General features: G+C 43.6%; 1 protein-coding gene across 1 annotated transcript; it reads left to right on the top strand.

Moving 5' to 3' along the window:
* Positions 1 to 170: 170 nt before the first annotated feature.
* Cd38 (CD38 molecule) lies at positions 171 to 25,661 on the top strand. Its single transcript, XM_048364498.1, has 8 exons — positions 171 to 482; positions 13,162 to 13,291; positions 15,058 to 15,193; positions 17,327 to 17,412; positions 19,156 to 19,229; positions 21,200 to 21,292; positions 21,564 to 21,650; positions 24,879 to 25,661. Exons 1-8 carry the CDS (start codon positions 262 to 264, stop codon positions 24,925 to 24,927), a joined length of 876 nt encoding a protein of 291 aa, XP_048220455.1. The 5' UTR covers positions 171 to 261; the 3' UTR covers positions 24,928 to 25,661.
* The last annotated feature ends 2,215 nt before the right edge of the window (positions 25,662 to 27,876 follow it).

Genomic DNA, 27,876 nt, shown 5'->3' with positions numbered 1-27,876 from the left:
GGACACCGCTGCCCGAGGAATCCAAAAGTGAGCCTCAGGAGAGGCCGTCGGATCTTTCAGATCCTTTCAACTCTTATTGGTGCAGTCACCCGAGGCACTTTGAAGCAGAGGGGTGGGGGTGGGGGGTGGGAAGGGAAGCAGATAAAGGCAAGCGAAAGAGCAGGGGGGTGGGGAGGTGCAGCCTCGACCGCAGCCCGCGCCCTGCTCTTCCTAGCCTCGGTTGACCTCTCCAATTCAGCGCCCCCCCCCCCCGCCCAATCCATGGACAGCTGTGAATGTTGTGGGCGCCCCAGGAAATGCCTGATCTGCCTGGGCGTGGGTCTCCTGGTTGTCGCGGTGTCCGTGGTGACCGTGGTCGGGGTCCTGAAATGGCGACAATCCAAGCCCCTGGCGTGGAACGGGACCCGCACCACCCCGCACTTTTCCGAGATCTTCCTGGGACGATGTTACACCTACACGCAAGTCCTGCGGCCTGGGCTGGGGTGAGTGGGCGCCCGCGATGCGCACGCGAGCGCTCGGGAGAGGGGAGCAGCGCACAGCGCCCCAAACCCGGCGTCCGCGGACGGCCGGCAGCCAGCGCCCGGGTACGACCGACCGGAGCCCCGGAGCCCCTTCCCGGGGGGCCGCCGGGGGTCCTGCGCAGCCCGGCCCGCTGCTGAGCGCCGGGGTGAGGGTGGGGGTGGGGGTGGGAGGGGGGCTGCTCTAGGCCACGGGGGACTTAAATGCCCCCCACCCCCTGCGGGGCGCCGCGGCGGGTGATTCCCAGGCGTGGCTGCGCCCCGGGAGCGCGGCACCGTTAGGGCTCCGCGGCTTTCGGGAGCCCGCGGTCGCCAAGGGGCGGGAAGACCGTCGGAAAGGCTAGATCGCCCCAGCAGTTGCATTGAGCGAGCTAAACCAGCACCCGGGTTCCCTCTGCAGTCCCGGAACCCCACTCGACCCCGAACAAAACAGAAACCAAATGAGCTCCGGGCGCGCCCGTTGCGGGGGGCGGTTCTGCTGCTTGGGCACCATGGCCCCGATGGGGCGAAGGGGGACCCCTCTCCGCATCAGCCCGGCGCCCCGGTCCCCTCGAGAGAAATGCCTTGGCCCCTGGCCATCAGGGCTTGCTTTGGGGAGAGCTTGGTTCTGGCGCGCGCGCCAGGACGCACCCCGAAGAGAGCGCACCCCGAAGGCGCACAGCCATGGAGTGGTGGTCACCCCCGCTTTGGGGCTCAACCCAGATAAACACGCCCAGGTCTTAATTTACAAGTCGTTCGTGTGCGCAGATCCCCCCCCCCCCCCCCCCAGAGTCCCGTTAAGTGCTCTGGGCGCAGGGAGACAATCAAGTGCTTGTTTGCCGGAGAAGGTAGCAGCCCAGCCAGGCGGTTCTTCCGTCACAGCAAAGGGGATCCGGGAGGACTTGTCCTGAGCCCAGGCAAATTCGGTTTTATTTTCACACAATCGCAACAGTTAGTGTTTCCTTTTTTGGTCACCGTTCATTAGGTAAATTCCCACTACTGCTTGGATGAACCCATCCAGATGGCATCCAGAAACCTCAATGTGCTTTTAGTCAAGCACCTTTCTTCTTGGGTGGTTTAAAAGGGAATTTCTGTAGTCACAAGGCTGGGCTTTAAGTCGTGGTTTTATCACCTATGGCTGCAGCGAATCCTCTCACCGTTCTGTACCATGTTGGTGTCATCTGTAAAACTGGAACATTAATGAAGATGCCCGGCTTCTAGACAAATGACAAGAACTCACAGGAATAGTTTTATGATATAATAGGCGCTCAGGAGAGTATTGATATGGAAATGCAGCACCCCAGATATCTTTCTGCCATATAAATGCAGTAGCATAAAGACCATCGTTTAGAATAGATGCCTTCTAGCATGTCTTGAAATCACAATTCAGCAAATCAGTCCTTCAGTGATAGAAGTCATGATGTTTCTAACTTCGCCGGTTCTCTTTTGGATGTAACGTTTAGTCTTCCAGATCTTCCATGTTGGTGCCCAGATATCTGCTTATTCTTCTTAACCAGCTCTTTCTTCTTCTTCTTCTTCTTCTTCTTCTTCTTCTTCTTCTTCTTCTTCTTCTTCTTCTTCTTCTTCTTCTTCTTCTTCTTCTTCTGGCACCTTTCAAGATCACAGTTTATTTATTATTTCAGATAAAAAGATAGTATACATATTAGAGAATCCCTTAAGTTCAACCCTAGAGTTAAACACCATCTAGTTCTTTTGCATTGAATGATAACCAAAATTTTCTAAACACCTGAAAGCCCCACCATTAACATGAACTATGGTAATACAAAATTTAACATTTAATTTGTTCAATGTATAGTATTTACACTACAAAACCAATGGTGGTACAATAAACAGTGATAAAGAAATAGTAAAATAGTAAAAGTAAACTTTAAAAAGCAAAGGTTTATAGCCTTACAATGTGCTAATTGTTACTGTATATAAAAAATTAAAAGGCAGCAGAGCTTTCTGTTACAAAATTCTTTTTTTTTTTTTTTTTTGGCCAGTGCTGGGCCTTGGACTCAGGGCCTGAGCACTGTCCCTGGCTTCTTTTTGCTCAAGGCTAGCACTCTGCCACTTGAGCCACAGCGCCACTTCTGGCCATTTACTGTATATGTGGTGCTGGGGAATCGAACCCAGGGCCTCATGTATATGAGGCAGGCACTCTTGCCACTAGGCCATATCCCCAGCCCCTGTTACAAAATCCTTGGTCATCTGAGTCTGTAGTCGTTACTTGCTACCAATTCACATGCAACATCTGCTAGGACTGACATTTGACTTTTTTTTCCTTCACAAAGTATGAGTAGATAAATGACATTTCAGAGCAGACATTAATTTACTTTGGTCAGAAAAAGAACAAAAACATACTCAAGATTAGTACTGGTCACAAAACCGAGAAATTAAAAAAATCATAAGAAGGGATGCATAGGAAAAAGTACCATGAATGGCACAGCTCAAAAACTCTGAGGGCCAGTCGGGCGTACATTTTTTTCTCTCCTTCAATGAGAGGACTTCTTGCTATTAAGTAATAATGACCAACATGAGGGGCACCAGGTGTACAACTAATTAAATCTTGCAAAATACTAAGATGGGGACTGGGTGGCCAGAAGGGGCAATTTATATGTAATTCAAACTATATAAGACATAAATGGAATGCAACCCATCCCACACTGGCTCTGTAAAACAAATGGACCTGTATGGTTTAATAGTTAACATGATAGCAAGTGTAATAATACAATAGATTTACATGGGAAGCAAAATCCAAGGGGCACTTTATATTATTTACTGTGCTGTTTCAATGTAAAAATCATTTTGCTAAGTATACATCTCAACTGAGGTCTATGTATAAAAATGTCCTAACAGATACAGATATTTACCGTTGGTGAGTTCAAGGCCTTGTTTGTGACTTCTGTCTGGCACGTGGGAGAAGCTCACGCTGGCTGAGGTAACCCAAAAGCTGTGCATGCGAGCTGACTGGAGGTACTTTGAAAGTCATAGTATACCAGAAACCCAAAACAAGTTAACAGTGAGAATGGCTATAGGGACTAGGATGCCATTATGACAGTAAATTTGTTAAAAACAGAAAGAAGAAGGCCTATCCTACCAGCAGAATCCTCTGCATATACAAAAAGGAAGTAGCCACCCACGATTTCTTAAAACAAAAACCAATTATAGTGTGGGAAAAGTACAAACTGCAGAAAACCAGAAGTCAAGAATTCTTTTCCCTCCCTCTTTTCCTCCCTCCCTCTTTCTTTCTCTCCTGTCCTCCCTCCCTCCCTCCCTCCCTTCCTCCCTCCCTCCCTCCCTCCCTCCCTCCCTTCCTCCCTCCCTTCCCTCTCTCTTTGTCTCTGTCTTTCTGTTTCTCTCTCTCTCTCTCTGTCTCTCTCTCTCTCTCTGTCTTTCTTGGCTTGACTGAAGGTGGCTAAAAGAACTGAACTGGGACTTCCAAATCTTGTCTGGGAGTCATAGCTGCATCTCTAGCTTTCTCGGGCATGTTTCTGTGTCTTCTTCATTTTCACAGTGACAGTGTTACCTACCAAACCTTATGCCACACTGGAACATGGGCTTTCTTGAGTGCAGCCTCCAGCAACCATTCCTGATGTCCATCTACCAACTGTCAGTCATTCCAGACCTTCTTTCTCCCGCCTGACGCCTAGTCTCTGTGCTACTGCCACAGTGTAGTAAAGGCCTACAGAGAAACAAATAGCATGTAAGATAATATAACATAACATAACATATGTATAATAATATAAGATGAGAGAGAGAGAGAGAGAGAGAGAGAGAGAGAGAGAGAACCGCAGCAATCATCTCCATAAGACTCGCCTGGTTTGCTGAGACCCACCTATATTAGGAAGGGTAATATGTCTTACATTTGTTCTACTGATTCAAATGTTCATGCCCTCTTAAAAATACCTTCACAGCAACACATCTGGGGACTTTGGCCTGGCCAAGGCAACACAGGGAATCATCACGCATGTGTTTTAAGGGTCTGTGCTGTAGTTCTTTAATTCTGGGTACCATTTTCTATATGGGTATGAGAGACTGCTTCCCTGAAATTTAAAGCAACAGTCATTTATTCTGTTTCGTGATTCTGTGGGTTGGCAGGAGTCAGCTGGGGGGATCTGCTGCCTGGGATGTCAGCTGGGTTTGTAGACGCCCCAGCGTGGCCTCTGGGCAGGCGCATTCCAGATGTTTATCCACATATATGGCACCTGAGTTCAGTTGGGCGGGCTCATCCTCTTCCTCTCTGGTTGGCTCAAGGCTCTCCCTCTCCATGTGTCCTCCCCGTACTCTCTCTCCTATCTGTAGTTGGATTTCTTCAGAAGTCATGCTTAGCTGGCACTAGTTCATCTCCATGTATCTGCTGGTGCAAACAGCCACCCATCTAGCCCGGGCTCAAGAGGAAGAGAAACAGAAGCTCCACCTCTAGGCGGAGGGAATAACACAAAATTTTGTGATGGCTTTGACCCCTCCCAGTTTTACTTTCTTTTTCTCTGCTTTTTTATTTCATTTAAAAATTTTTGCTCTTTAATTACATCTTCTCCATTCTATAGCTTTCTTTAAATAGATTTTAAATGATACAAGTCTAATTTTAACTGATTTCATTTCTTCTATTTTCACAAATGCATATAAAGTACTTCCATCACCGCCCATCTTTACCATCTCCTCTTGCCCTCCCCATTTCTGCTTGTTCCTACCCCTAACAGTCCCTGTTTTACATTACTGTCTTTTTTTTTTTTTTTTTTTGCCAGCCCCGAGGCTTGAACTCTAGGCCTGGGAGCAGTCCCTGGAATCCTTTTGCTCAATCCTAGCACTCTAGCACTTTGAATCACAGTACCACTTCTGGCTTTTTCTGTGATTAATTGGAGATCACAGTCGCATTTATTCAACATGAGGTCTAGTTTATAAATTTTTATTTTATCCTACTGAATAACCACAGCAGACCTCCATTAATACAGAATTCAGCATGTGACTCTAGGTTTTATGTTGACATTTTGAATGTGATTCTAATTTTTTATCAATTACATATAAATACTTTCCTAATCTCTCCCTCGACTCTTGACGGCTTGTGGTGCCCCCAGTCTTGCTGAAGATGTCATAATTGCTCTCTCTATTTGTGCTTTCGTCTCTTGGTTAGCAGGTACATGCCACTGCACACAGCCATTGATTGGGGTGGAGTCATACACAGTTTTATTTCTCAGCTGGTCTTGAACTTAGACCCTTAGACTCCTTGACCTCTGTCTGTCATGTAACTTGGATTTCAGGCTTGAGCCCCGCCCCCCTCCCCCCAACTTGGCTCTGTGTTGTAGAAGGCACCATAGTTTGGACATGGTGTATGCCAAGGATGCGGATGCTGAAAGCTTGGTTTCTGGTGTGGTGGAGCCTCGTGGGAGGTGATCAGGTCATGTGGGGTGGTGCTCTTGGAAGGGACTAATGCTTGTCTCACAGTGAGCTGGTTTCCATGAGTGGGTTATTATAAAAACAACTTCCACGCTTTGTGGCTTCTGCCTTCCACATTGAGTTCCCTCCACATGAAAAGTCAAGTTATAGCTCATGAATAGAAATGTACTTTCAAAATTCCTCTTTTTAATACTGGGCAATTTAAATGAGAAACATGAGAACTAGGCTTTAGTGAGTACAGGAAATCAAGGTGTGTGTGGGGGGCGGTTATAAATGACAGAGAACCATCCAACTTAACATTCCTTTTGATAATTTTTTTGCATTACTTATCAGGAAAACTTTCATCCAAAGCAATGATTAGTAAGGAATTGACTTGCTTAATATCCTAAGAGCAGACGTGCTAAGTCTTGAAATAGGGATAAAAGGCAGGACATGAAAAGCTGAGTTTAGCATTATTGTTATTTTAATGACCCATTTCTAATATGTTTAAACATGAGCAGGGCTCCCTAAGATCTTCCCCCAAATACTTTATTTGAACATTAGCCTCCCCCTCTCTATTGCATTTGGAAATTTACAACAGTTCTCAGCATAACTTCCTTACTAATTGGAATGACCTAGTATCGAGTATCCTTGACCAATCAGGAATATCTGTCATGGCGGATTCCTTCCTCATTTAGCTTTCGACACAGTCCATTTTTCTGTTCTTGGTCCTAATCCCTAGCTTAATTCTAGGTGGGCTCCTTTTGCCACGTTTTGCGTTAAAGTGCCTCAAATCTTAAGCCTCTTCTTCGTCCTGTGGCCATCGATCTCATAAGGCCTCACGGTCTTTCCTTCCTAGCTTCAATGTCATATACTTAGGTCTTTATAGCACAGCTTCACTTGGGTGTCCAGTAGGTATTTTACATTTAGTGTGTCCCAAATGGAACCCTGGCCAATGTCAAGTCTTGTTCTTTTAGGTGAAAGAGCTCTATCCTTCCAGTGTCCCAAGCTTCACACTTTGCAATTACCCACGGCTTGTTATTTTATCAAATGCCATATACTCAGCCCATCAGGAGATTCACAGTGAACCCATTCCATCACTTATCTGCCTCCATCATGCTGCTCCAAATCATTGTCTGCACCTGTCCAGATGACCGGTCTGCCTGTCCTTACCTCTACCCTCTTTCCGATGACACTCAACCAAAGAGGCAGAGAAATCCTTTGAGACTTGAATAGTAGCATGGGCTTCCCGTGCCTGGAAGCCTCTATGCTTCTCACTTCATCTGAAGTAGAAGCTAAATATCTTATATGACTCCTGAAGCTCTGCCCAGGGACTTCATTGCTTTTCTGACTTCATTTCTGTGGACTCTTGCTTGCTTACTCGGCTCCAGTTCCCCTGATTTCTTTGCTGTTTCTGGAACTCACTGTGCATTGGGGTGCTTGTTCCTTCTGTCCTGACTGAAATTCTCTTGGCTGTTTGTGTGGTTAAGTCCCTTGCTTCCTTTGAATCTTTGCTCATTGTCACCTGCTGGCTCCAGTTTATTTACCTCTGAACATTGCCAGCTCCTCCAACCTCACTCGACATTTTTTTCCTAGTCCGTTTTCTCCCATATCACCTAGATCTTATATGTTTCTAGGATACTTTGTGCATAACCATTACATTTACTATTTGTTGTTAGTCTTGCTGTAGTAGAAAATACGTTTTTCACAAAGACATTATGGCTGTTTTGTTCTTGGATATATCCTGCGTACTCATAAATATACATAACATCTGTCCAATAATATTTGTTGGATTAATGAAAGAATGAATGCTTTAAAATGTTTAATGATAGTAAAATTTATTAAAAATTTAAAATAATTGTTAAGACAATAGGGATATTAATAATGTCTAATTATTAAATTGAGATTAAAAGAATATCAAACTATAATTACAGAGTACCTAGAAAATGCTCTCTATCAAATTTTGAGGTATGGCCAAAGTTATACTCAGAGGAAGATTTATATTTTTAAATTCTTTCATTATTAAATAATGTGAAGAAGTAGAAGAATTAAGGATTCACTTGTCAAAACAAGAAAAAGAGAATAATAAAAATCTTAAAAATGGGGGACAGGAGGGAAAAACTAAGAAAGAATGAAGGAAGGGGTGACATCATCCAGGAATAAATGTACTCATTACCTGCCTTATGAAACGGTAACCCTTTTATACATTAACTTTATAATAACAGTAAAAAAAAAAAGAAAAGCATATAAAATATATTAAGTAATATATGCATAAAATATAATCATGAAGAATTTTTAAAGCGTCTTGGAATGGAATTAATAAAGATTAAAAATAAATTGGCAGATTATAAAAAGTTTGCATAATTACCACGCACATTTGTGTGCACTCAAAAGCATTAATGGCTCATTTTAGTTGTCATCATTCTCCTTTTTTGAATAGTTTTATTATTTTCTTGTGTAATGTGTACGATGGAGTAGCCATTCACCAAAGCAGTTTATGCACACAGTACATCTTTTTTTTTTTTTTGGCCAGTCCTGGGCCTTGGACTCAGGGCCTGAGCACTGTCCCTGGCTTCTTTCCGCTCAAGGCTAGCACTCTGCCACTTGAGCCACAGCGCCGCTTCTGGCCGTTTTCTGTATATGTGGTGCTGGGGAATCGAACCTAGGGCCTAATGTATCCGAGGCAGGCACTCTTGCCACTAGGCTATATCCCCAGCCCCCCACACAGTACATCTTGATCAATGTCACCGGTTTGCAATAAGAGTGAAGGCTTGGGGCTGGGAATATGGCCTAGTGGTAAAGTGCTCGCCTCGTATACATGAAGCCCTGGGTTCGATTCCTCAGCACTACATATATAGAAAAAAAGCCAGAAGTGGCGCTGTGGCTCAAGAGGTAGAGTGCTAGCCTTGAGCAAAAAGAAGCCAGGGACAGTGCTCAGGCCCTGAGTCCATGCCCCAGGACTGGCAACAAAAACAAAACAAATAAACAAAGAGTGAAGGCTTTCTAAACTTCCCTTCAGTCTAAGGAGTTTTCTGATTTTTAAGACCTTAGAAATCTTGTTTTCGTGAATCTTTCCAGCCACCCACAAGGTGGCAGTCTTTACCTTAAATACAGGCTCTGATTGCCTCAAATTTGAGAATGAAATACCACAATGAATCTACAGGCTTGTCTTCTTTGCGCAGAGACTATCTGCAAGGGGGCGGGGGGGGGGGGGGGAGGAGGGACGAGGCGGGGCAGGCCTATCCCTCCCCTTCCAGATGTGCAAAGTTTCGTGCCTTGGATTTAAGACGTGAAACCTCTCCTGGGAACAGCATGCTATAAAGGTGGTGTTGCTTCACCCATGAGAACTTGAAGTCATGGTTATTTGAGGGAATGGTGTAAAGTTCAGAGAACAAAAACCAGAACAAGAGTTCTGACATCTAAGGCAGGCTGACAATGTAAAAAAAAAAAAATCTATGCTTAATGACTAAATCTGTTTAAGGATTAAATATATCAGAAGCAGATGTTCCTCACTGCTGGGCATAAGACTTTTTGCCCCACTTATTTTATCCCAGACTCTGGGAACAACTGTGCCCTGTTCTGAACTTGAACTTCTCCTGGGATCTAGGGAGACCATTATTCCCTGCAGGGTTTTGCTTTATAATCTGTTAGAAGCCACTCTTTTCTGAGGCTTGGCCTCTGCTTTTCAATTTCCTGTGGGAGGCAGCATTGTCTAGCAATAGGGAGCAAGGTTCACAGTAGAAGGCAGCTGTGGTGATAGCTAGCCCTTTGACCTTGGGCACGGTGTGCCGCTGATCTGAGGACCCCGTTAAAACCCTCCTCACCCATGGTGGGGACTCATGATGCAAGTGGGCACTGAGCACAGAGTCTGACTTGTGGCAGTCATGACTCTCTCCTAAGTCTACCTCTGGCTACCAGAAGGCAGGCTGCTCTGGATAAGTGAGAGGAAGGGGAAAGGTGAGCTAGAGGAAGTGAATGGTGGTGATTAAAGAGAGGTGGAGTCCTGGAATCCGTTGGCAGGAGCAGAGTGTAGGAAAAGAGAGAGCATGTCATTGACCTTTAATCCTGACCTCTGGGCCAGCCAACCACGAGAACGTTCTTGCCAACAGCGTGTCTGGACTGTGTCTACCTGTTCAGCTTCTGCCAAGCCAACACACCCACGAAGGCTTCCCAGTCATCACAGGGCTTTTGATTCCTCAATGTCTCCTTCATGATCGTCCATTGCTCTCCATTTCCCCACTCGGGACCCCAAAGAACACACTGTCATTAAACAAAGTGCGTCTATTGCTCTCCATGAAAAGGAAAGACACACCGGAGGGACTTCCGAGGCCAGGAGAGATAACTTCGAGGACTTCTCTTGTTTTAGGAGATTTGTGGACGATTCAAGGAGGCTGGCTTTGCCTGCACGTTTTCCGGAAGCGGAGAGTGTGGGTGTCATTCTATGATACAATATCTTAATAAATCCCATCTACCAGGTTGAACGAGTGCAGGTGGAAGCTATATGAATAGGTGCAGGTGTAGTGGTCATTCCTACCAGCTAGGATAGAAGGATGTTTGGTCCTTTCCTTGTGACGTGGGTGTCTTTGTGCCTGTGTTCACGTCACAGGCTACTGTGGTGGCATGGCTCTGGCTGATGCTGGCGGAAGACTTGGACGCAGGCCAGCTCTGCATGTAAGAGCCACGGCGCTTCTTCATCACCAGCATCTCCACCAACCTCCTGTGCGCTCCATGTCCTGTGGCAGAGGAAGCCCAGCATCTGGCTTGCAGCTGGGTGCAGGGGAGATGTGCTTTCCGTGGCTAGAATGAACATTCATTTCTAGAAGGTATCGAGCAAGAGGCTATTAAGAGGAACCGATGTTTTTAAAAGTAGGCTGATGCAGTTTGTTATTATTGTTATTTCTCTCCTCAAATTGCAAGCTCAAAAGTAGAAACAACAGGCACCGTGCCCTTTCTTTTTCATTTGCAAAGACATTAAAGGCCTTCTGTTAGGAAAACCTAGATTTCCTTAAAGACGTCGCATAGTCAGAAGTCCATGTACTGGAAAGGCAGCCTGACTGAGACTTGTACTAAGAGCTGTTGAGCATTTTCACTGTAACTGATGACCAGTAGAAAATGTAGGGTATTATTTTGTTTGTTTGTTTATGTGGTATTGAGGAATTGAACCCAGGGCCTCATACATGCTTGGCAAATACGCTACCGCTAAGCCACATTCCCAGCCCTGAAAATGTGTTTTCTTTTGGACAGGAAATCCTTGAGGATACCCAGGTTTTATGGTCTTGTGAGGAAAGAATTGTACCTGACTAGTTCAAAATGATATTATCTTCATGTTAGTTTGTCTAACTGCAACAGATCTCCGGGTATTAGGTGCAAATGCTGGCAGGGACTCCAGTTGTGGAGTGTTGGGTAAGTTATTTAGGTTTTTGAGTTTATAGGTAAAGTGTAGACAACAGTGATAGGTTTGTGTGATTAAGAAGCCAATGAAAGCCGGGCACTAGTAGCTCATGTCCATATTTCTAGCTACTCAGAGACAGATCTGAGGATTGGGGTTCAAAGACAGCCCAGGCAGTAATGTCCAAGAGACACTTATCTCCAATTAACTACCCCAAATAGCAGGAAGTAGAGGTGTGGCTCAAGGGGGTGAAGCACTAGCCTGGAGCACAGAAGTTCTGGGATAATGGCCAAGACCTGAGTTCAAGCCCCAGGACTGGCACACAAAAGAAGCAGCAGCTGATGACATACTGAGAAATACTTAGCAAGATGCGCACTTGAGAAATGCGCCTCTACATGTTCACTGTGGTGATTGTTACCAGCATTGCCCTGACTGAAGATCAACGGTTATTGGCTGGCTGACTGCAACAATGAGGGGATGCAGTGGTAGAGATGGCCACGTAGCAGGATCCAGGACTTCTTCTGATTTTGTTTAATGGCTTAGTAAAATTGTTAAATGGCTGATTGCCTAACACTGGGATTGTATGGCCTTAGGCTTCCTCACTGAGCTAAACTTTTTCAGCCCAGTTCCTGGGGGGGGCTTAATTAGATTTAATGAGATACTTGTCTGGGCTACTAAGTGACCCTTAGGATTCTTTAGGAGTGCTTTTTATAAACATTCCAAGTTGTACTCCTTGTCCCTTCTCATTCTGACTTGGTTGGTCTGCAGCCAGGCACTGTGAGCTCTGTAGCTGACCCTCTGGCATGGCTAGAGCTGAGGACTTCCGGACTAGGTGACCTCCAAGGGCACTGCTGGCTCAGGTACCCAAAGGCTGAAGCCTAGAGATAGCTACCGGGCTAACAATTGTCACCTCACCGTCATTCTCCCATGAAGGGCTCTTGGTTTTGTAGTGAAAAAAAATGTGAGGTCAAACAGGTTGATCTTCCAGACATAATTTTTTAAATTGACATTTAGTAAATTAGACATAGTAAAGGATTTCATCATGACATTTTCATACAAGCATATAATGAACTTTGATCATGTTTACTCCCACCACTGTTATCCTTCCACCCCCTCCTTCCCTACCTCTCTCTCTCTCTTTTTTCTTTTGCCAGTCCTGGGGCTTGAACTCAGGGCCTGAGCACTGCCCTTGGCTTCTTTTTGCTCAAGGCTAGCACTCTGCCACTAGAGCCACAGCGCCACTTCTGGCCTTTTCTATATATGTGGTGCTGAGGAATCGAACCCAGGGCTTCATGTATATGAGGCCAGCACTTTACCGCTAGGCCATATCCCCAGCCCCTCTCTCTTTCTTTTTTCTGTCTCTTCTTCCTGCCCTCCCTCCCTCCTTCCCTATCTCCTTTCCTTCCTTCCTTCCTTCCTTCCTTCCTTCCTTCCTTCCTTCCTTCCTTCCTTCCTTCTTTCCTTCCTCCCTCCCTCCCTTCCTCCCTCCCTCCCTTCCTCCCTCCCTTCCTCCCTCCCTCCCTCCCTCCCTCCTTCCCTCTCTCCCTTCCTTCCTTCTTTTCTTCCTTCCCAGTACTGGGGTTTGTCCTCAAGGCTTCATACTTGGTAGGCAGATGTTCTGTCATTTATTTAGCAGAATCAATACCTAGACTCAATCCCTGGCACAGATTGAATCTTGCTCTACCACTTGGCCAATTGCGTGAACTGTTGTTTGTCTTTTTAAAAGCAGGACTCCAATTTCCACCTCATACAAGGAGGCTGCACATATGAGCTGGGAGGTACCAGGGACCTAATCGATGCTTCCTAAAAATTCATTTTTTTAAGTTATTATACTCTACTAACATTTTCTAATGTGTCTATATTTTGTTTTATTTTTACTTCCCATGTTATATCTTACAGAAATCCAGACTGTGTAAGCATAATGAATGCATTCAAAAGTGCATTCATTTCAAAGAATCCTTGCAACATCACCGAGGAAGACTATCGACCACTAATTGAGCTGGATAAGCAAGCTATACCCTGCAACAAGGTAGCTAAGAAAATGTATTGATTTAAAAACTGGAGATGAAAGCCAGAGGGAAGAAGTTACATGAGCAAATTTTGATTAAGATGAAGAGAAAAATGTAGGCTTTAAGCCTTAGTGATTGGGGTGGATGAGAATGGAATTTGCTGGGCCTTTGGGAAACTAGAATGATGTCAGGGGTTAGGAGATTTGGGGAAGGGAAGTAGGAGTGAAATGGGGACATTAAAAAAGGAAAAAAGATTTGTCCCAAAACATCAGGTAAAGCAAACATAACACTAAATACCAACTCACACAGAAAAACAAAAGTACCCCAACTTTATGTAATTATGAAACTTCCCTGGTCTCTGATAATAAATAAATAAATAAATTAATTAATTAAAAATACTAGCATAGTAGCAATGTTTATCTGCCCTCGGGTGCTTTCTATTATTTTTATTTCTATGTATTTTCCTTGCAAAGAGCTCTCTTAAGTCTTATAAGTGTTATCAAGTCTGTACAGTTGGGAAGCCTATACAGGCCTCTTTCTATGGCTTGTAAGAAAGGCAGTCCAGTGCCAACATTTACATCTCACCGGTGGATGAATTTAGTCAGCTGGTGATTGCCTCAGTTTGACAGGCATGAACCTGACGAGTTAAAATGTAAACAGAAAAGTCCTACAGCCAGAGAGGCCTATCGCAGGGTACATTCTTCCTCCTCCGTGTTTAAGGCCAACGTGCAATGTGTCCGAATTTGTGTTTGTAAAGCCCTTAATCCTAATCACAAGGGATCATCACCTTGCATCCCACTGTGAGCGCACTGTAGTTGCTGGGCTTCCCCTTGAACCACCACGTACAGCACCCTGTACGGAAGAGCTGTTGGACGAAGAATAACCAGACTGACCTTTGTTAAGTCAGCAACGCTGCCATAGCAGTTCATTGGCGTTACCTCCTTGAATCTTGTCAGCGGTTTTCCTCACTTTGATTTCATAGGGGTGGGAAGTGAGACTTCCAGGGTCAAGTAGCTACAAAGTGCTGGTTCTGAGCTCACAGGGGCTCGGTTTCAGGGCTGTGCTGTACTTTGTTCTGCTGCGCTACATCCTGCTAAGAATGAATGGGGTCTTGGAACAGAATTTTAGCCGGAAATTTAATTTTCTGTACTTTTGAATGAGTCTGAAAAGAAAATTCTCGTGTGTGTGTGTGTGTGTGTGTGTGTGTGTGTGTGTGTGTGTGTTTGGGTACATAATAAGATATTTGGGGAAAAATGAAAGAAGTATGCAGCTTTCAATAAACAAAAGACACTTGTATAAAAATCACTGTGGGCAAAAAAGCTCTTTTTGCACACAAATCAAGCCCAGTACCAACACACACACACACACACACACACACACACACACACACACACACACACCACATCACACAAACTCAATAATGCATTTATATAAAAATCCTTACCTCCAGGACTGGGAATGTGGCTTAGTGGTAGAGTGCTTGCCTAGCATGCATGAAGCCCTGGGTTCGATTCCTCAGCACCACATAAACAGAAAAAGCCAGAAGTGGCTCTGTGACTCAAGTGGTAGAGTGCTAGCCTTGAACAAAAAGAAGCCAGAAACAGTGCTCAGTTCCTGAGCTCAAGCCCCAGGATTGGTGGGAAAAAAAAAATCCATACATCCTTGCCTCTCCTGTAGGCCATTTACTCTGATAGGCTTTTCTTTCATTTACGATATGTAGATTTACTGTTTTGAGCTACTAAAATTAAAATCACTTCCACAATCGGTTCCATTCATTCCTTTCCAGTCTCTCTTTTGGAGCAAATCAAATGACCTGGCTCATCAGTACACACAGATCCAGAGGGAGATGTTCACCCTGGAGGACACATTGTTGGGCTACATGGCTAACGATCTCTCATGGTGTGGTGACCCCAACACTTCTGGTGAGTGTCCTTGAGGGCCAGGGGGTTCCAAGGGGGTCCCCATGAGGGAGATGATCTGTACCCGGCCCCAAAGTCCTTGATTTCAGGATGAATCACAGGGTAAGAGACTAGCAGATTGTTCTTTATTCAGCAAGCAGAGCAAAAACTATAGCACATACTATAGATAGCGTAGGCTTTGAGAGGAAAGCAATGGATCTTTCTAACATCAAGGCTATCTTTGCTAAAACCAAGTAGGGCAGGGGCTTAGTTTAAAACTTTGGATTGTGCTCTTTTTTCTCTTTTTTAACAATTGTGGGGCTTGAACTCAGGGCCTAAGCACTGTCCCTGAACTTTTTTTTTACTCAAAGCTAATACACAACTCTACTTCCAGTTTTCTGGTGATTAATTGGAGATAAGAGTCTCATTGATTTAAAAAGAAAAAGTTAGAGCTGATTTATAGAAAGAGTCTCATAGACTTTGCTGCCCAGGCTGGTTTATAACTGTGATCCCCAAATCTCGGCTTCCTGAGTAGTTAGGATTATAGGCCTGAGCCACCAGTGCCCAGCTAGGTGCTTCTTGGTTCTGATCATCTATTATACTCAGTCATTTTTGTTATTACAATGTGTTGACATCAGTTTGGCCCAGAAACATTAAATCTGGATAGTTCTGCTGAGTTTTGGGGATATAGATGTCTGTTCTTCTGAACATTCCTTTGATCAAAGGGTGGTTTCACCAGATGTTTTTCCATAAAATATTACTTCAGAATGTGCTTATCCAGAGCTCAGGACCAGTTATTAGGACAAAAATCAAGGTGAAAGATAACTGTTTTAATATTATAGCCTAGTGGGGGTGGAGTTGCTAAAAGAAAAATACATTCATGTTTATGGCTAAGTAAACTATCAGTATAGTATTTATACTTAGCTATTGTCCTTTCTTGCTGGGACCATTGAAGTATCTTGCCAATCATTCTTTTTTTTTTTTTTTTTTTGGCCAGTCCTGGGGCTTGGACTCAGGACCTGAGCACTGTCCCTGGCTTCCTTTTTGCTCAAGGCTAGCACTTTGCCACTTGAGCCACAGCGCCACTTCTGGCCGTTTTCTATATATGTGGTGCTGGGGAATCGAACCCAGGGCTTCATGTATACGAGGCAAGCACTCTTGCCACTAGGCCATATCCCCAGCCCTTGCCAATCATTCTTTACTCGTTTAGATCAGCTTCGTTTGAAAACTACAGTGCCCTTTGTGAAATGAATTGCCTCATGAATAATGTCTACATCCCTTGGCCTAGCCTGGCCTCCTTTTCACCCGTCTCATCTTCCATCACCGTCCTCTTTACCCCTCTACTCTAGAATCACTAATCTAAGCACATCAGGCTGTCTCAAAATTCTCCTACTATGCATGTGCTGTGCCTGAAGTACCCTCCCATTTCTAGTCAGGGGGAAGACCCCTATTCCTTCTTTAGGACACATTTCAATATCAACCGTCTCCAATGGGACACACAGTGCTCCCCTAACCAAGGTGATCTTTCTGTTATTTGTTTTCATTGCATCAAGCACTTCACCTCTAAGGGAAGACTCCCATTTAACCCTACCCTCAGGAGATAGCACTCGATAAACGTGTGTGCATCAGGACAGAGAACCATAGGAGAAGTGATGCAAAACCTGTGTGTTCACACTTGAAGTCTTATCTCTCACTGAGTGCTGAGCCTGTTTCAATGGGGCTGAGGGTGTATAGCCTCTGAAACCATCTGAGCCCCAGGGGCTGAGGTCTTCTGGAGCCAGAGAAGTAAACTCTCTCTAGTGAAGTAGTGTCAAGAATGTGCCCTAAAGGCCCGATTTCAGGCGTAATTCTTCTTGGGCATGGAGATTGTAGTGGAGACTTGTTTTTGATCAAGTGAACCGTTATTTCCCAGAATGATGACTCAAGACCTATTACGCCTGTATTCCTGTCTGGGATGCGGAGGGTAAGGCAAGGACTTGGAAGGGTTTCAGGGTACACTTAGATGAACTGGGTTGAGATGTGTCCATTCTCCAGCCTCCATCTTGGCAGCAATGCTATTGGAAAACGGCTTCATCTGTAATTGAATGGCCGGGGATGAATAGAATTTAATGATAGGCTTTTCCATTTTAGTTATTTTCCATAAACTATGTCTTTTAGAGATGAATGAACACTCCTGCCCAAACTGGAGGTTAAACTGCCCTAACAACCCCGTGTCAGTGTTCTGGAAAGTCTTATCTCGGAAGGTAAGTACCCCGCAGTAAAAATTCTAGAATTCTGAGAGTAAAAAAGATATGTGCTATCCAGTCAGATATTTACACACACACACACACACACACACACACACACACACACTTTTTGGATCATAAGTCCTTTAGCATACATCCTTTCCTAAGTGAAACTGTAAGATACTTCCCCAGGAAAAGATGGAGAAGCAGAAGCCAGAAGGTTTCTACGTATCATTTTAGAATGTCTGCAGGCACTCTGTGGGATTCAGTGAAGGAATTCTCCTCTTGACACATGCTTCTTTGGCTATGGCTACCAGGAAGCTGGGGCTTGGTCAGATCCTCTGCTTCAGGTATTAATTAGATTCCTAGAATAGTCTTAGAGCCTACATTTATAGATCCCTTCCTGTGTGCTCAGATCTACACAGATTAAGAACTTCCATCCAGCTGGGTGCTGGTGACTCATGTCTGTAATCCTAGCTTGGTGGGAGGTAGAGATAGGGGGTATAGGGGTTCAAGGACAGCTGGGGTAAAACGTTTGCAAGATTCTTTCTCAACAGAGAGAGCTGCATATGGCAGCGTGCTCCTGTCCATCCCACCTGCAATGGGAGACATAAATAGGGGGATCATGATCCAGGCTGACCTGAGCAAAATGCAAGACCTCATCTGAAAACTAATCAGAGCAAAGAAACCCCAAATATATAGGGGGGAGGAGACTGGAGGCATGCTCCAGCTGAAGAATGTCTGCCTCCCAAGCATGAAGCCTTTAGTGAAACCTCTGTACTATGGATGGATGAATAGATAGATATAGATAGATAGATAGATAGATAGATAGATAGATAGATAGATAGATAGATAACAGATAGATGGACAGATAGAATTCCCATCCTTCCAACATTCCTATGAAGTACTGAGTATTGTACCCATTTTATAGATGACAAAATGGGGGCCCAGGCAAATAAGCAATCTTCTAAATGGGCAAAGTTAACAAAGAACAGATGTGAGAATTTATTCCAAGTTGTCCGACTGAAGATCCAGAACATGGACTGGGAAATGCGCACCAGCGACCTCACCCGCTATCGATTCCTGCCCATTCTGAGGCAGAGCCTCGACAGCTTCATGCTATCACCTTGGACCTCACTTCCCAACTTGTGAATTGGAGGGAGGTGTGAGGAGAGGAATACTTGTATTCAAAGTATGGCAGTGGATTTGTCACATGTCATGTTTGGCCAGCCCTGGGGTACCTTCACAGTCATTCCTAGACAGATCCCCGATAGATGCTATGAGAAGGAACAAAACCCAGATTCCTCGATTAAGTGACTCCAACGCTGAAGCCTAGTGTCTGACCTCGGTCTGCCTGATTCCAAAACTACTCTCTTCACTTCATTTCTAAAAAAAAAATCTGTTGATTGATCCCTCTTTTAAGCGGCACATTTGATCATCTTTAAATCCCTATTGGCACCTAGCTAAATTCTGCTAGAAGGTGATTCAAAGAAACCCTGGCATGGTAAGGCAGGGAACTAACCTAGGACTTGAGCTGATTCCTTAACTGTTCGGACCTTCAGACTTCTCGTTTGTCAAATGGAGACCAGAACGTTCCCGCTGGAAACGGTTATTGCTACATTTAGATTCAAATACCACCGTCCTGTTAAGTAACCCACTATCCATCCATTTACTAGTTGAGGGCCTACTCTGTGCTGTGAACATGATGGGGAAATACGCTTTGTGCACACTGAAGAGTAACCGTGGTTATCTTTTTTTAAGTTTGCAGAAAATGCCTGTGGTGTGGCTCAAGTGATGCTCAATGGTTCCCTCCTTACGCCCTTTGACAAAAGCAGGTGCTTAGTTCTTTCTTTCTTATGTGCAAAGGTTATCCTGTCGGATAGTTCATCCCTCAAAAGAGCATGCTTTTTGTTGTTGCAGGTCAGTCCTCAAGATTTGGGCTAAAGTGGTAAAAATCTTGTGTTCACTGGGGAGATTTTTTTCTTCTTGGGTCAGTGCCGTGGGTAGATTTCTCTTTTGTCTGAAGCTCTCTACTGTGCCTCGAGGCCCTCACCCTGTTTCTAACCTCTGCTCTTGGGTTTCCAAGGTCTGGTCTACTGTCCTCAGCGTTTCTCATGACCTTGCATCCTGCCATTTTCTATCTTGGTTCGCGCTGTTTGCCCATGTGACCCGCCTGCCCTGCCCTCTCTCTTCTCCCTAATTCTCACTACCCAGCAATAGCTGCCTGACTCCCCTCTCCTTTATGAAGAGTGTGAATCTCAATTCTGCAATAGACGGATCTTTGGGAACTAAAGGAACCTTTGAGCATGGTGTCTTGTCAGTACATTGTCAGCATTATGTACTATTCTGGCTAAGTGTGAGGACTCTAGAGCTTTCTATAGAAGTTGTATGACTGTAGGCACTGGCCTAAAGTTGAGTCCCTCTGTGAGTACCTAAAACAGTGATGCTAGATGCGAATTCACTGGGAACAAGTATGAAAAAGGCAGTGCTCTATATCTCACTACTCAATGTGTATCACCTAATATTTTCTCATTTAATCCTCAAGACTAAATCTTCCTTCCTGAATCTTCTCTCTGACCTCTTTCTACACTCACAGTTTCTGTCATGTTGATTATCTTTTGGCTTTTGCTCTCTAATTTTTTTTTCCAGTAAGAATAATCAAGAGCAAGAAGCAAATGGGCATTGTAAAGTGCCTCTAATTTTTCTTCTTTTTTAATATTTTGGTTAATTTTACAAAGAAACTTTGGCGTCTTTGCCTTCTTGTGACTTCCTTTTTCTGTTTTTATTGTTTTTCTTTTTGTCAGTTGTGGGGCTAGAACTCAGGGCCTGGGCACTGTCCTTAAGCTTTTTTTTTTTTTTTTTTTGTCAGTCCTGGGGCTTAGACTCAGGGCCTGAGCACTGTCCCTGGCTTCTTTTTGCTCAAGGCTAACACTCTGCCACTTGAGCCACAGCGCCACTTCTGGCCGTTTTCTATATATGTGGTGCTGGGGAATTGAACCCAGGGCTTCATGTATATGAGGCAAACACTCTTGCCACTAGGCCATATCCTCGGCCCCTGTCCTTAAGCTTTTGAGCTCAAGGCTATCATGACCACTCCCGAATTTTGTAATCTGCTTTTAGGGTTCTGAGTACTTACACCAGGGAGGGAATTGTCAGAGAGTGGCAGGGAAGAGTTTAGAAATGGGAATTGTTATCTTTCAAAGCAGGGCTTTTCAGACATCTCCAAATTTGTGCACTTTCTGAGGGCTGCACATCTTTATACATTGAGTCTGGACAGTTCTTTCTTGCTCCCTAATTATGCTAATTATTTTGATCATTGCTTGAGTAGCAAATAGATTTTTTTTTTTTTTTGCCAGTTCTGGGGCTTGAACTCAGGGCCTGAGCAATGTCCCTGGCTTCCTTTTGCTCAAGGCTAGCACTCTACCACTTGAGCCACAGCACCACTTCCTGCTTTTTTTCTGTTTATGTGGTGCTGAGGAATTGAACCCAGGGCTTCATGCATGCTAGGCAAGCATTCTACTGCTAAGCCACATATTTGCCCCAGCAAATAGATTTTTTAAAAAAATTGGTAGCAATGTACTGTTCAGAATTTTATCTTAGAAATCCAGATCTTCAAAATTTGATCTTTGTTAGCTAAGGGTCATACTGAATGAGAGAAGGTAACTATGTCTCAGAGAAATGATGGGTCAGCTCTACATGGTAGGTACTAACCAATGGTGTTCAGCCTGCTCCCTATAGATGAAAAGATGAATGTCACCCCAACTTTTCCTTGAGCCTGACAATGGTCTTATCTGCTCTATTTCAGCACTTTTGGAAGTGTGGAAGTCCTTCATTTGAACCCACAGAAGGTTCATACACTACAAGCCTGGGTGATGAATGACCTTGGAATACTTCCCAGGTAAATCTTAGAACATTTTGTGCAAACCAGTCCACGAAGTAATGGAAATGGATTGGCTCTGGAACTGAATAGGCCTCGCTCTACCTCGAGCCCTTTCCCATCCACCTCTTCAGTTCCCCTGCTGAGAATTGAGAGCTTTCATGGGTGCCCACTTGCTCTGTGTCTTTATCCCAGGGATTTTTCCCAAGGCCGACTATGCAGAAGAAACTAAGAGGCTTGGAAAATATTTAAAAGACCATGTTATTTTAATATTTTCTTCTTTCTTCCCCAGTGCCTCATGCTCAAAAACGTCCATAAATGAGCTGAAGATGATTGTGAATCAAAAGCATATTTCATTTGAGTGCCATCCAAACTACAGGTGGGTGATTTCTTGAGGAAATAAATGGCTGTCTTTTCATGTAAAGTCATCTCATCATTTTGGGAGGCTCCTCAGCTGGGAGAACGGTGAGGACTTGATGGTGATGTCCTGTGGTGGCCCGTGCGAATCTCTGTCCCTCCTCTAGGCCTAACTCATAAGTTTTACTCACTATGGCCTCCGCCTGGCTCCCTCTCCCTCTCATCCTTTTCTTTTCCCTTTCACTACAAGCAGTGGTTTTGCTGGATGTGGTCCAGGCCTCAAAGGTCTTGGTTTCAAAGCAAGTGACCTTGCTGAGGGACCGACACCTGCCAGGTTTTAGGGGAGCAGAGCATCATAAATTTGCACGTAACAGTCCCTCAGATCCAGATATAGATGACTAATACTTGGTAAAATGTCCACATTTCAGTCTAACAAGATTATTTTTCTGGTCCTGGGGCTTGAATTCAGGGAGCTGTCCCTTGCTGAAGGCCAGTGCTCTACCACTTGAGCCACAATGCCACTTCTGGCTTTTTCTGAGTGGTTTATTGGAAAATAGAGTCTCATGGATTTTCTTGCCCAGGCTGGCTTCAAACCATGATCCTCAGATCCCAGGCTTCTGCGTAGCTAGGATGACAGGCATGAGCCACTAGAGCCTGGCAAAATTGAACTTTTTCAAATTGTAAAATTGTAAAGAAAATTTCCAGCCATCTGTGTTTTCTGGAGAAAACTGAAAATGACACATAGATAAATATTTCAAAATGTACTTATAACTGCTTTCAAAAGTGGGGTGTCTTCATTCATCTTTAAGTAGTTATGGCCAGAGATATAGAGAGGGATACACTGCTAGAAGCATTTCTGGGGGAGGTTCCCCCCCCCCCCATGCAATAGCCTAGAATAAAACAAGAAAAGGGTTTTTAAAGAACATAGGCGTTGAGTGTTGGAGAATTTTTCCTGTCTCTTCAGGTCACTAAAGATAGATTTAAGGGACTTTCACTGGTGGCTCATTTCCCGTCAGATAGCTAATTCATCTGGAAACTACCAGAAAATCACAGAAGGATGCTATAGCTAAATAAGAACATGAAGATCAAGGGAGCATCTACTTAAAAACTCTTGTAGACATATGAGCCAAGATATGATTCCAAGATATTCTTCACAGACAAAATGGTACGCAGGGACTCTAGGAGAAGGCTGGAAATAGAGATGATTTTGCTCTCAAGTACTCATTGTCTTCTTGTTCCATATTAAACAGTTTCCTTTCTCTCATTAATGGCGAGAAGTCCTTTCTTTGTATTAGAAACTATCTACTACCCTAATTTGTGCTTTGGATAAACTCATCCATTCTCCTTCTGAAGAATACATATGGCCAGTTTCCATGGCGACTTGTACAGACCATGACTCGTTTGTAAGCCATCTGATGTCATCCGAAGCATCAGATCTCGTGACCTTAAACTTGTGATTATATTTGGAATCACTGTTTGTTTTCTCCAAGCCAAGAAAGCTGATATATTCAACATGACTCCCTGAAGTACAGATGTACCTTGTATCTAAGATCTGTGTGGTTTTGGTGGAGGGTTTATCTCTAGAAAAGCCCAAACTGACTTTAGCCAACTTTGGTCTCCAGGTTTTGATATGATTATTTGATAAGCAGAAGTGAAATTATGTTGATCTGGATTAGGCTTCCCAGTGATTTTAATATTACCCTTATAGCAAATTCCACACTACTAACATCTGGCTGTAAACCCTTTAAGAATTTTCCTTTCTTTCCATGCATACTCATTGTCCTGATAGCAGAATATAAAAATTTTAACAAGTATTTTAACTAGTCAAGTGAACAGAGGTTAACAATACCTGTGGATAACCATAAACAACAAATGACCAACATGCATGGTCATTTCACCATACATACAAGTTCACCATTCCTTGGTTGCTTCAAAATGCACTGTCTCTACTCATCTTATAGACAGTTGCCCAATATAAGAGATTCTTACTGGAACATTGGATGTGAACATTTATCTATAGAGGATCTTGCTTGCATAATGATGCTCCTTTTCTTCAACCAAATTCTCAAACTATCTTTTAGAAACTATGATGAAGAAGCATACTCTCCAGGCAGCAGTGGCTCATGCCTGTAATCATAGCTACCCAGGAGGGTGAGATCTGAGGATCACGGTTCAAAGCCGCCTGGGCTGGAAAGTCCACAAGACTCTAATCTCCAATTAACCACCAGAAAAGTGGAAGGGTGCTGTGGCTCAAGTGGTAGGTAGAGCACTAGCCTTGAGCTGAAGAACTCAGGGATAGTGCCCAGGTCCAGAGTTCAAGACCCATGACTGACTACAAAAAAAGAAGCATACTCATATTCCTCTCATTTTATATAAAGCAAAAGTAACCTCAGAAAACCCTACATGGCCTGGAAAGTCTCCTTTGTCATGGTAGGACTTCCTTAAAGAGAAAGATACTCTCTCTGTAGAAGGTGTTCACATGGGGATCCAAGCCATTGCCTTGGAGAAAGGATTGAAGCTACACTAGAGCCACTGGCCCAACAGATCATGACAGTTGGTTCCCGAAGCAATCTGATAGGTTCTGAAGCATGTCTCTTTGAGATGTCCAGCTGCTTTGAAAGTGGGCCCTCTGCCTTGACTTAGCTACAATTGAATGAGCCACGCCCCTGCGGCTGGCTACCCCACTACCAGCCGTGTGCCCATTAGCCTTTTGTTTGGACTCTGTTGTTTGCTATCTCACATTGAGGGAAAAAAGTTAGCATTTCATTGACCTGCTACATACTTACCTCAAGCTTATGTTTTGCACATTAAGGATGACTTCAGTCAGTGACCTCTAGCCTTCTCCTAGAGGGTCCATAAAGCCTGTGCTGCCTCAATACCTCAGGAAGTTTCTAAAGAATCCAAAGCTAATAATCCTTAGAAACTGAGTATTCCTGGTCCCAGTGGCTAACTTGTGGTTTCTTGATCTTCAGCTGACAATGGTAGCACACATTCAAGGCTCGGATAAGCACTTTCGCTTCCTCATACTACATCAGAGACTCCTCAGTATGTCTCAGTGAAACGAGACTAAATCCAGCCACACCTGGATTGGGTCTTTCTCACAGTTGTGATTCAGGGAAGAGCATCAAAAGATGGGCAGTGGTCCTGGGACACCTTGGCTGCAAAGGAAGGGGCTCCTTTCAGTGGTCAGTCAAACCTCAGGTGTAGCTCAGTGCCTCTTGATCTCTTGTTTTGTGTTTTCTTTCTGCAGGCCTGCCAGGCTCATTCAATGTGTGAAAACTCCTGAGCATTGCAGATAACACTATCTGCAAGAGAACAACGGATGGTTTACTTTGACCCCTGGGAGGATACATCCCCATGTGGGACTCAGCAGAGCTGAGATCTGGAGAGTGAAAGACCTGGGGTAGGATTTGGTTACAGCTATCAGCACGAGAGATTGAAGCCTTTCCTCACAAAACTCTGAAAACTCACTTATGTTACTGGCATAGTTCTCCGTGCGTCCTACTGCTATGCAGAAGAAGAGTATATCAAAATGAAATGTTATATTAAGTATTTCATTTTAACTTTTCCTGTAGTGCTTTGAATATTGTTTATAGTTGGGTAACATACTCTTTGGGGTAGGGTTGGCAAAGGAACTCAGGCCTCTCATGCTTGCTAGATAGACCCTCTACCACTCAACTATATTCTTAACCCAGCTAGGAGCATCCTACCTGTTGAAAAGAATGACTATAACAAACATCTTTTATTAAACAGGTGAAGAGAACAGTTAAATAATCAAAGTTTTCATAAGATACCACATTTTTAAATGAATAAGTGACTTCGTTTTTGGACTTCCCTACAGATAGTTGAACCATAAACTCCATAGTCATGAGTTATTTGGGAGGAACGTGTTCTGAAGACTTTAACCCACCCATATGCTTGGTGCTTGATCTCTCATCTAACAGTCCTGGAAATATAATATAATGTAATATAATAAATATATAATATAAAATATGATTTAGCTACAGATATAGATGTAACATCAAGACAGTGGCTGAATTTGAACTCAACTCCAATATATATGTTGTTCTAAACTAATGTTTTTCTACAACAGCAAGCTGATAGTAGCTAAAGTTTTTTTTCCAACAAATCTGTGTGTTGGATTAAATCAATCCCAGTACATCTGGAATGTGATTTTTCTGGATGGCTTCAAAACAGGTTAGTTTTTTTTTTTCTCTTCCTTTTCGTCTTCCTAATGTTCAGTGCCTTATGTGACTAGGAAGCAGTTGTAATATATTTGTTCCTGGTCCTGGGAATTGGTGATTCCCCCTCCCCTATTTTTCTTAAATCAATCTTCTTTGGGTTTATAATTTTACTTTTTTTAAAAAAAAAAACAACAATCTTTTGTTGTTTTTTTCTTTCTAATTGGTTTCTTCTCTTAATTGTTAGAAATATAGAATTTTTTTGTAATCTCTTTGAACACCTTTATTCAGTTTTTTTGACACAGAAGCTTAGGTGATTGGTTTTTCTGCCTATTTAATATATATATATACACATATACACGTATATGTATATACGTATATACATATACGTGTATATGTGTATATATATGTATATATATACATGTACATATATATACACGTATATGTATATATATATTTCAGTAGTAGACATTTCCTTCTGAGCCCTGGTTTAGCAATACCTCTTAAGCTTTGATAAGTATCTTTTAATTAGCATTCAATTAAAATTTATTTTCTAAATGTGTTGTTATTTTGAAATATATTGTTTAATTTTTAATATCTACAGATGATTTAGTTTATATTAAGAAAATTATATACTGAATAAAAATTAATAAACCTAAGCTTTAAAAATATCTGCTTCGTTTGTTGAAATAGCACACATGTTGGAGTCAAGCATTTATGGAATTATATTGTGGCACCACCTACTTTCTATGCTATTGAAAGACTGTTAACTTATCCTTGTTAAAATGTAGTGAGTATTGCTGGACACCAGAGGCTTACACGTATCATCCTAGCTATTCAGAAGGCTGAGATGTGAGGTGTGTTGTTCAAAGCCAGCTCAGGCAGGAAAGAAAGACTGTGAGACTTTGGTCTCCAGCAAAAAGGCAGATATGGATGTGTGGCTCAAGCGGTAGAGGGTAAGCCTTCCGTGAAAAAGTTAAGCACAAGCAAAAGCAAAGGCCCTGACTTCAAGTCTGAGTACTGGGGTGTGTGCGTACACACACACACACACACACACACACACACACACACACACACACAATGTGGTGAGTATTAAAGGAAATGGCGGTTGACAACCTGTGCCAGAGCCTTGAGTATAAGCAAGCACTCGGCCAGTATGGGCTTCTTTCTGCCGCCTCCTGATTGACAATACCATTTCTTATGAGAGCCCTTGAAACTCTAGCGACCCTGGTCAATCCATGGATTTAGTCTTGGCTGAACAGGATATTAGACAGGAGTATAGGTGTTTGGGACAACTTCTGACTTAGATTCAAATTGCCCCAAGTCTTAATTAGGTCCGCTTGCAGAATGACTTCTGAATCATGTTCTTGGCAACCGCCAGGCAGCCTGGACGTTGTCTCCTGTTTCCTTCAGAACAAGGCTCTGCTCTACTGTCAGGTGCAGTGGCTGATGTCCTTGCTCACTATAATACCCTTGCCCCTGCAAGGTGCTTTCCATCCCTTCCAAACATGAAATGGGTAGAGTCAAAGCCATCTTAAAAGATGTCCCCAAGAAGACTCATTTGAAGACCAAGAGTTGTCAACTCCGGAGCCAGTGGTGATCTAAGCTTGGTCTGGATTTGAACTTGGACCTTGGCTGGCCCCAAAATGTCCCACCATGGGTAGCATGAGCCTGCAGCTGTCTTTTCCTTTGCATTACCTTGAGCATTTCCATTTGCATTCCTGCTTTCTTCCTTGCTTTAGTTCCAACCTGAAGGATCCTCCCCCTTGATGGTGAAGCTGCCCCATCTCTAAGGACTTGACAGCCTATCTACATGAATAGACACCCCACATTTCGATTCCTACAAGTTCCTCCTATTTGCTATTTATCGCTCCCCATTCCATTCGTGTTTTCTCTAGAAAATTCTCTTAGTATTCTCTTTGTACACCCACCATCATACTTACCCAAAGGCTATAGAAATGACCAAGACCCGATTGTCTCTTTTCAAACTCCTAAGGCTCCCTAACACTTTATTATAGCTCTATATAGCTTTATAAAAGCTTACGTTGTTTGAAGCACACATTGGAA

This window comes from Perognathus longimembris, chromosome 16 (genome assembly GCF_023159225.1).
Source record: "Perognathus longimembris pacificus isolate PPM17 chromosome 16, ASM2315922v1, whole genome shotgun sequence".
NCBI classification, from domain to species: Eukaryota; Metazoa; Chordata; class Mammalia; order Rodentia; family Heteromyidae; genus Perognathus; species Perognathus longimembris.
Note: the sequence above shows the minus strand (reverse complement) of the source record. Positions and strands in the feature narration are given on the sequence as shown.

Bases quoted from the DNA above. Each gene is read 5' to 3' on its own strand.
- Cd38 (XM_048364498.1), top strand. From the start codon at position 262: ATGGACAGCTGTGAATGTTGTGGGCGCCCCAGGAAATGCCTGATCTGC. The intron at 483-13,161 runs GTGAGTGGGCGC...TATATCTTACAG, and splicing joins GTCCTGCGGCCTGGGCTGGG to AAATCCAGACTGTGTAAGCA. The intron at 21,651-24,878 runs GTGGGTGATTTC...TTCTTTCTGCAG, and splicing joins GAGTGCCATCCAAACTACAG to GCCTGCCAGGCTCATTCAAT.